At 47.8% G+C, this 10,410-nt stretch overlaps 1 protein-coding gene across 1 annotated transcript; it reads right to left on the bottom strand.

The window, feature by feature from the left end:
* Positions 1–1,570: 1,570 nt before the first annotated feature.
* Positions 1,571–2,497, bottom strand: LOC141980881 (olfactory receptor 52M1-like). The gene has a single exon (XM_074942583.1). It carries the CDS (start codon positions 2,495–2,497, stop codon positions 1,571–1,573), a length of 927 nt encoding a protein of 308 aa, XP_074798684.1.
* Positions 2,498–10,410: the final 7,913 nt, after the last annotated feature.

Below are 10,410 nucleotides of genomic sequence, written 5' to 3'. Positions count from 1 at the left end.
AGGACAGGAGCCAGGAGGAGCACTGTGCCAGGGGGGAATCGCTCAAGAAGGACAGGCTGGAGCTGGACCCAGTATCCTGGCTGCCCAGAGCTGCATGGGGCTGTGAGTCCTGGGGCTTGTGACTCTGCATTGGGAATAAGGAGGGAGGCTGTAGCTAGTTAAGTGGGGAGGTTGTCGCTCTGTGTGGCTTTGCAGAGAGCGTCAGAAGAGGGCACCGGAGGGGTTTGTTGGGGAAAGTTCACCGGTGTCGAAGATGATCAGGAGCACCCAAGACTCCTCACCGGACTGGAACTTTGCTCAGGACTCCTGACCTCTGTGCGCAGACACATTGCTCAGTGTCTGCCCTTTCAGACTGTGCTACCCCTGGGCCTGTGGGGCCTTGGTTTGGGTGCAACCCTGTTCTACTGCTCTCCCTATATTTCCCCTTGTTGTTTTTCTCCTCTCATCCCTCTGTAAATAAATATCTCCCTTTGTTATATCCATTGTACTTTTCCTGTGTGTGTGTTTGTGTTCACCCTGGGGGGTTTGGAACAGGTGCCCCTGGGGTGGAAGGGATTTTTCCTGCTGCATTCCTGTGCACGCCTTCTCTTGGCCAGAGCTGCATGCAGAGCAGACTCCATATTGGCCACGAGGGCGCTAAAGTTACACTTGTAATGCTTCTTCCCTCCCCATCACTCACCCACCTACTGACAGGTTTCAGAGTAGCAGCCGTGTTAGTCTGTATCCACAAAAAGAAAAGGAGTCCTTGTGGCACCTTAGAGACTAACCAATTTATTTGAGCATAAGCTTTCGTGAACTACAGCTCACTTCATCAGATGCATGCAGCGGAAAAAACAGTGGGGAGATTTATATACACAGAGAACATGAAACAATGGGTGTTACCATACACACTGTAAGGAGAGTGATCACTTAAGATGAGCTAATACCAGTGGGGGGGGGAGGGGAGGGGGGACCTCTTGTAGTGATAATCAAGGCGGGCCATTTCCAGCAGTGGACAAGAACGTCTGAGGAACAGTAGAGGGGGGGAAATAAACAGGGGAAATAGTTTTACTTTGTGTAATGACACATCCATTCCCAGTCTTTATTCAAGCCTAATTTAATGGTGTCCAGTTTGCAAATTAATTCCAATTCAGCAGTTTCTCGTTGGAGTCTGTTTTTGATGGTTTTTTTTGTTGTAATATTGCGACTTTTAGGTCTGTAATCGAGTGACCAAAGAGATTGAAGTGTTCTCCGACGGGTTTTTGAATGTTATAATTCTTGACGTCTGATTTGTGTCCATTTATTCTTTTACATAGAGACTGTCCGGTTTGGCCAATGTACATGGCAGAGGGGCATTGCTGGCACATGATGGCATCTATCCCATTGGTAGATGTGCAGGTGAACGAGCCTCTGATAGTGTGGCTGATGTGATTAGGCCCTATGATGGTGTCCCCTGAATAGATATGTGGACACAGTTGGCAACGGGCTTTGTTGCAAGGATAGGTTCCTGGGTTAGTGTTTTTGTTGTGTGGTGTGTGGTTGCTGGTGAGTTATTGCTTCAACAAACAGCCCCCCAACCTGAAGCAAATACTTAAATCTTAAGCACTCTCTGCCGTATCTGTTTGGTCCTCGCCCCATACACAATGGGGTTCAGCATGGGTGGGACCAGGAGGTAGAAGTTGGCCAGCAGGATGTGGATGCGAGGAGACACGTTTTGGCCGAACCGGTGTGTCAGCGATGAGGCGACAATGGGTGTGTAGAAGGCCAGGATGGCGCAGACATGGGAGATGCAGGTGCTGAAGGTCTTGAGGCGGGCATCAACTGAGGCTAGCCTGAGCACGGCCCGCAGGATCATGATGTAGGACAGGACAATGAACAGCAAATCCATGAGCAGCACCAGAAAGCCAATAGTCAGGCCATAGAGATTGCTGATGGTGATATCCCCACACACCAGTATCACAACTGCCATGTGCTCACAGTAGGAATGTGCGATGACGTTGGTCCTGTAGTACGCGTACCGTTGGACAAGTAGGGGCAGTGGGGAGATGTACAACATGCCCCGGATCATGGCCGCCAGCCCAATCTTGGATACGATCGTGTTGGTCAAGACGGTCTTGTGCCTCAGTGGGTTGCAGATGGCGATGTAGCGGTCGAAAGCCATGGCCAGGAAGATCCCAGACTCTATGGCTGAGAAGGAGTGTATGACAAACATCTGGAGGAGGCAGGCTTCCAAGCTGATCTCTCTGTAACTGAACCAGAAGATGGCCAGCAGCTTGGGCATGGTGGAGGTGGAGAGGACTAGGTCGATGACGGCCAGCATGGAGAGGAAGTAGAACATGGGCTCATGCAGGCTCGGCTCCGTCTTGATGATGAAGAGGATGGTGCAGTTCCCCAGGATGGCGATGACGTACATGAAGCAGAAGGGGATGGAGATCCAGACGTGCAGGGTTTCCAGCCCAGGGATGCCGATCAGGAGGAACTTTGTGGGATTGAAGCAGGAGCCATTGAAAGGTAACATGATGCATTTCCTGCACCAGATGAGACTTCAAGAGATGCTTCTGGCCCTATAATGAGAGGCAGCGGGTGCTAGTTGGCAGAGATTGCATTGCCTCTAACTAGTACTCAGGCGTCTAGTGCTGGGAAGAAACAGATCTACCAGCCTGACCACACTGTCCCCACTTAACAAATAATTAACCATTGATGGTGAGGTTCTGTGGCCTGTGCTATGCAGGGGGTCCGAGGAGATGATGCAAACGGGCCCTTCCGGCCTTCAAATCTATGAGGCACTGATTCAATTAGGGCATGATCCAACTCTTACTGAAATCAACGGGGAGTCTTTCCATTGATGTCAGTGGAGCTGGGTCGGTAGCTCTTCGATAGCATTTTTCTCTTGGACATTTCTATGAATACGACGCCTATGTGCAGCAACACTAGACTGGATAAACGTGACAAGTGTTGTCAACCTGCAGGGGTGTGTGTGGCTGGGTTACTGTCTGTGCGAGAACCCACACTTTGCATTTCTTGTCATTTCTGTATGTGGCCAGTCATGTCCTAGGTGGCCTTGATGGAGGGGGGACATTTAATTTCTCTGTCTGTCTGTCTTAGCTTCCCCTCCCATTCCAGCACTGCTTCCTGCATTCGCCTGGCACAATTAAGCAGAGACAGAATGATCTCTTTTAGGGCATGAATGACAGCAATGCATGTTATCTAGGGACAATACCATCACAACCGCTGGGCAGAGGTGGTGGAATGAGATGCTAAGAAAGAAACAATGAATAAAAAAAGCAGACTTTCTAAGAAAACGTTTTGAGAGAGATATATATAGCCAGTCTCATTTATTGAGAGCGTAAATTACTGAACAAAGCATGATCTATCTATCTATCTATCTATCTATCTATCTATCTATCTATCTATCTATCTATCTATCTATCCAGTGGTTCTCAAACTTTTGTACTGGTGACCCCTTTCACACAGCAAGCCTTTGAGTGCGACCCCCCTCTTATAAATTAAAAACACTTTTTTGTATATTTAACACTATTATAAATGCTGGAGGCAAAGTGGGGTTTGGGGTGGAGGCTGACAGCTCGCAACCCCCCATGTAATAACCTCACGACCCCCTGAGGGGTCCTGACCCGTGGTTTGAGAACCCCTGATCTATCCCCATACACCCCATCTATCTATCTATCGATCTATCTAATCACCAGACCCACCCACTGTATCCATTTATCTATCTACAGACAGTATATGTTATGTATAGACGTAGACACAGATACACACTGTGGCCTATCAAAATAAGTTCACTTTTCGAATACATTTCAGGTACGATTAAATAATCAAACTTGTTCTTTTCTGACCAGCTCTCTCTCTGTTAATAAGGTGGGTTTTAATTTTTATTCCATGCTCATTCATCTGCTGGTTAAAGCAAGGTGGTGCAAGGGGAGCTAAGGTCCCCCATCTTTGCTAATAACACAGGGGAGGGCCCCCTCTGCTCCCCCGCCTGAGTAAGCAGCACTCCCCTGCCTCCTCCCCTGCACTATTTCAATCCACTGTAGCTGCCCCACAGTGCTGGGGGCAGGAAAACCAGAAAGCAAGGAGGGAGTTCCAGGGATGACTTTCTAGCCATGCGAGCTGACTGATCACTGATGGGACAGTCTGCTATGTGCTATCTGTTACACAGGCTATAACACATGGCACCAACTTGGATCAACAGTGCACATGCCACACCGCTCTTTAAATATACGCAAAGGCTCAGAAATGATGGTCCAGTGGTTAGCGCCCTAGGCTGGGACACAAGAGAGCTTGTTGAATTGCCAGCTCTGCTACAGGCTCCCTATGTGACCATGGGCAGGTGATTTTGTCACTGGTCTCCTTGTGCCTCAGTTTCCCTGTGTGTACAATGGAGATAACAGTCCTGCCTGGCTCCACGGGGGTGAGTGAGGATCCATCCATCAAAGACCGCGAGGCTCTCAGCTACTGCGGCGCTGGGGCCATATAAGTACTGGAGATGGAGAGAGACATTTTCTATTCAATACCTTGCCCCTCCTGGGCTCAGCTGAACCAGCTTACGGTGAACGTTCTTTATCTACCTGTGCCACGAGAAGCACGTTGCTACAGCATGAAGCCAACTCACTTCTTAGACATGACGGCAGCATCCGTGCTGCCTCAGGGATCTGGAGATCTGGAGCCTGCTCACTCACCAGGTCAGCATCATTCGGCAATAGCTGCAAGGCTTGATGGTAACTTCCCAGGGATGCCAGGTCAGAGCATACGAGTATTTATAGCTCCTCCAATGCACGGCCCACTGGGGAACGTCAGCCAACAGGGAGAATCTGCAGCTCTGGCCCCTTTCACAAAGCAACATGCTTCTAAGTTTAGAAACTCCGCCACTGAATATTAACTCTCCATAGGTCTTGACATCCTCCGGACTGTACTCTGTGTGCAAACACAGAACAGGCTGGCTCCCCAGCTGGTGTAAATTGGGGGAACTCCATTGAACTCCACTGGAGCTACATCCGTTTAAACCAGCTGAGGATCTGGCCACCTAGCTAGCTAGGTGTATATGGAGAGAGAAAGAGAGAGAGATGGGTGTATATGGAGATAGATAGATAGATGGGGGGGTGTATGGGGATAGATTAGATAGGTAGATAGATGGGGGTGTATAAGGATAGATAGATTAGATATATAGGGGGTGTCTGAGGATAGATCGATAGGGGGTGTATGAGCATAGATAGATTAGATAAATAGGGGGTAAGGATAGATAGATTAGATACATAGGGGGTTTATGAGGATAGATAGATTAGATAAATAGATAAGGGGTGAGGATAGATAGATTAGATAGATAGGAGGGTGCATGAGGATAGACAGATAGATGGGGGTGTATGAGGATAGATAGATAGATAGAGGGGACATATGGGGGTAGTTAGATAGATGGGAGTGTATGTGGATAGATAGATAGAGGGGGTGTATGAGGATAGATAGATTAGATAGATAGGGGATGAGGATAGATAGATAGATTAGATAGGAGGGTGTAGGAGGATAGACAGATAGATGTGGGGGGTGTATGAGGATAGATAGATAGAGGGGGCGTATGGCGGTAGATGGATAAATAGGGGGTGTATGAGGATAGCTAGCTAGATAGGGGGTGTACGTGAATAGACAGATAGATAGATTAGATGGGGGGTGTATGAGAATAGATTAGATAGATTACATGGATCCACATTTTACAGCAAATATTTGTTTAACTTCCATACTTTTTAAACTAACTTTACGGCCAGCAGATTTTAACTCCTCAAACAGATAGTAAATCTGCATTTACTTTTGGAAAGCTGTTAACTGATACTGGTTCTTAAAGCAAGTTGTGACGGTTCTTTCCCCTTGTACAGTAGATCCCCTATTTGACAGATTAATTGTGGATTGATCAGTTCACAAAATCACAAAAGTTCATAACACTGAACATTTCAAAATTGCAGTAGGTCCAGTGCATAAGCTGCAGTATGATGCACTGCATTGCTTTCTTCTCGTTCTTCAAAACCACTGCGAAATGATTTCCAAAGCTCTGAAGGTATTGAGGGGTGAAGGGTTTTCAATTTGTTCTTCATCAAAATCACCTTCTTTATGTGATTGTTTTTCTTTTCCATCATGAACCATGGTTCATGTAATTGGTCATTCATAAGACAGGTGTTCATAAAATCCAACTTCGACTGTAACTGTCCTGCATAGGAAACAACCTTCATTTAAACAACAAGGAGTCCAGTGGCACCTTAAAGACTAACAGATTTATCTGAGCATATTATTTTTTACCCACGAAAGCTAATGCCCAAATAAACCTGTTAGTCTTTAAGGTGCCACCGGACTCCTTGTTGTTTTTGTGGATACAGACTAACACGGCTACCCCCTGATGCTCAACCTTCATTTAGGATTTCTCAATGGCTTCCTTAATGACAGCATCATACATCTTCCTTGGAATAACATTGCATTGCACGCTAGAATCCCATTCGAAAAATAGACCCCTGCTGTTACTATTTAGAGGTATTTATCAAAGTAAAGCAGTTTGTTTTGCAATCACTGTCACTACCAAGCAATCTGAGGCCCTTACTTCCAGTCCTCCAACCATGTAGACTCTTGTGCTTTTAGCTGTGTGGCCCGCCTTTGAAGAATATATTTCCTGTTGCAGCAGAGGCATAGCTGACTGAATTCTGGCCAGGATGGACCTACACACAGTGCATAGGAATGGTTGCTCATCAAAAAAATTATTCTTATTTTGGTTGGTATTTTGCTGTCTTTGTTCCTGGTTTTCTCTTTGTGAAATGCTACATACACTAGTTGATCATTCTGTACTGAGTCACTCTTCATGTTGCTAACTTCGCTGACTCTGATAGCACTGCAATACTTTGGTCTAATTTCGGTTGTTGGGTTTAGCGTACTGGTGATGGTGGTGCTTGTGGCCTGTGATAGACAGGAGGTCTGACTAGATGATTCAGGGGTCCCTTCTGGTCTTAATCTCTATGACTCTATGGCCTCAGTGGGCTTTGGATCAGGTCCCACAGTTATAAGCAAATGCCATTTGGCATTAGGTCGGCTTCCCAAACATTTCAGGGACTAATTGTACATATCATAGAATCATAGGATATCAGGGTTGGAAGGGACCTCAGGAGGTCATCTAGTCCAACCCCCTGCTCAAAGCAGGACCAATCCCCAACTAAATCATTGAGAGCCTGTTCCTAAACTCATAAACTACATCGAGTTCTTTCCATTGACTTCAAAGGATCCATGTGCTCTGGAAGTTATAATGAAGGTAACAAAGCACCTCCTTCATCCTGCCTGACTTAGCGCTTCCCCTCTGGTGATGGCGAGCCTGGGGTAATTGGCCTCACCTCAGGGCAGGTTTTGCCTTCCCCCTTCTGTGCGTCCTGGGTCATACTTTCGGGGTAGGCTTGAGGGTCGGCTTAAGGGGTGATCCTCCACCAAACAAAAAGGAAACAGTCTCAAACAAAAACCCAGGGGGGTACCTTTTGCTGCCCCCTTCACTGGTGCAGGGTGTCATGGTTGGTTGCCCTGGGGTGTCAGTCCTTCCCCTAGCAGACACTCAGGTTTGGCTGTTCACCTATGGGAAGGAGCACAGCCTCTCACCCTGGAGAAGCTTATTTCACTACTAGCCTGGCAGCAGCTTTTCTCTCTCTCTCATTCCTCTCTTTCTGCCCAGAGGAGGGGTTTTTAAAGGTCTCAGGCAGCTCTTGATTGGGATCAAGTGTTGCTAATTGACCTGAGGTAACCCCTTCTCAGCCTGTAGGGAAAAGGGCCTTTAACATTCTAGGGCTAACATATCGGCCTTCCAAGACCTTCTTGCAGCTGTCCGGCGCGACTTTGTCACATACCCTGCCCACCCCCACTCAGCACCATGGGGTTGGGCTACTTGGGTCGAAAAACAGTGCACCCTTGACAGGCCATCCACTTTGCCATGCCTGGTCCCCGACCTGGGCTGCATGCTGAAGTGGAAGGGTTGTAACGGTAGGAACCATCTCGTTACCCTTGCGTTTCATTCTTTGTTTCGGTGCATCCATTTCAGGGGGGGCATGGTCAGTGACGAGGATAAACCTCCGTCTGAGTAGGTAGTATCGGAGGATTTCCATGGCCCCCTTTACCGCAAGGCATTCCTTCTCTACCACTGCATACTTTTGTTCTCTGGGCAGGCGTTTCCGACTAAGGAATAGGATTGGGGTGTTCTTCCTCTCCCACCACTTGAGAAAGCACTGCTCCGAACCCGACCTCGGAGGCATCAGTTTGCCTCAAAGTCTGGGGCTACTAGCACTGGGTTACTGCCGAGGTCAGTCCTCAGGTCTGTAAAAGCCTCTTCAGCTGCACTGGACCATTTCACTATGTCTGGGCCCCAGGCTTTTATCAGATCCGTCAACGGGTATGCTCTGGTAGTCAAGTGGGGAATGAATCGCCTATAGTACCCAACTATCCCCAGGATTTCTCTGACCTGTTTCTTCCAGATTGGCTGGGGCCTACTTTGTATCGCCTCCAACTTGTTCAGCTGGGGCTTCACTTCACCCCTCCCCACAATATACTTGAGGTATGTGGCTTCTACTAGCCCTACTGCACGTTTGGAGGGATTTGCAGTGAGATCCACCTTCCTCAGGGTTTCCAATATTGCTTCCACCTTTTCTAGGTGTATCTCCCAGTCTGGGCTATGTATGACAACGTCGTCAAGGTAAGTGGCCACATACTAGTTATGTGGACACAACAGCTTATCCCTGAGCCACTGGGAGGTTGCGGGGGGCCAATGTAATCCAAAAGAGAGGACCGTGTACTGGTACAATCCCTCTGGTGTCGAAAAGGCAGTCTTCTCTTTGGCTTCCTTGGCCAGAGGGATTTTCCAATAACCTTTGGTCAGGTCAAGGGTGGACAAAAATCGTGCTTTTCCCAATCGGTTGTTTAGCTCATCTATCCGAGGTATGGGGTAAGAATCAAACTGGGACACCCCATTTAATATTCGGAAGTCATTGCAGAATTGCCTGCTGTCATCTGACTTAGGCATCAGGACAATTAGACTGGACCATTGACTATGGGACTCCTCAATGACTCCCAGCTCCAGCATTCTCCCAACTTTGGTCCTGATCTCCTCCCTTTTTGCTTCTGGGATCAGATATGGCTTAACATGCACATTTACTCCAGGATCTGTGATGATGTGGTAATGAACCTCTGTGGTCCTGCCTGGCTTTTCCGAGAACATGTTGTGGTTCCATTCAATCATATTGATAACTTCTCATTGTTCAGGGGCCAATTCAAGGGATATCCCCACCTGTCCCTGATGTTTGCTTTCTTGGGGTGGCATCTCTAGGGTGACCAGATGAGCTTCCCTGTCTTGCCATAGGTTTACATGGTAGATCTGTTCCGGCTTCCAGCGATCAGGCTGTCAAACCTTATAGTTGATCTCTCCAATGGCTTCTGTTACTTCACATGGCCCCTGCCATCTGGCCAGGAGCTTGCTCTCAGCAGTGGGCACCAGCACCATTACCTGATCTCCCACCTGGAATTTCCGGGCCATCACTTGGCGATTGTAATAGGTCTGGTAGGCCTCTTGTGCCTTCTCCATGTGTTCCCGCACTATGGGGGTGACTTGGGCTATCTTGTCTTTCATCTGCATCATATGTTCGATGATGCTTATTTCCTGGTTAGGCTGCTCTTCCCAGCCCTCCTTAGCGATGTCCAGTATGCCGTAGGGGTGACGACCATAGAACAGCTCGAAAAGGGAAAACCCGGTTGAAGTCTGGGGAACCTCCCTTATAGCAAACATCAGGTAGGGTAGTAAGGTGTCCCAATTCTTCCCGTCTTGGCTCACAACTTTCTGTATCATGTTCTTCAGTGTCTTATTAAAGTGTTTGATGAGGCCATCAGTCTGTGGATGGTAGATTGTTATTCTTAGGGCTCTTATGTGGAGCATTGCCCACAGGTCCTTCATCAACTTTGACATGAAGGGGGTTCCTTGATCCATTAAGATCTCTTTGGGTATCTCCACCCTAGAAAAAATTTGGATTAATTCCTTAGCTATCTTTTTGGATGTTGTGTTTCATAGGGGTGCGGCTTCTGGGTACCAGGTGGCATAGTCCACAACAACGAGCACACTCTGATGGCCCCAGGTTGACTGCTCCAGTGGGCCTATCAGGTCCATGGCTATCCTCTCGAATGGGACTTTGATAATTGGGAGAGGTACTAAAGGGGCCCTCAAGTGAGGTCAGGGGCCATGGAATTGGCATTCTGGGCAGAAGGCGTGATATCGTCGGACCTCCGTATAAACTTCTGGCCAAAAGAACCTCCACAGGATTCGATTGAGGGTTTTATGTATCCCTAGGTGTCCTCCAAACACATGATTATGAGCTAGGTCTAACACTGCCCTCTGGTGCCTTCGAGGTACCAACAGCTGCTCCA

The sequence above is a fragment of the Natator depressus genome, chromosome 1 (genome assembly GCF_965152275.1).
Source record: "Natator depressus isolate rNatDep1 chromosome 1, rNatDep2.hap1, whole genome shotgun sequence".
NCBI lineage: Eukaryota > Metazoa > Chordata > Testudines > Cheloniidae > Natator > Natator depressus.
The sequence above is the reverse complement of the archived record's forward strand: the minus strand, read 5'-3'. Positions and strand labels throughout refer to the sequence as shown.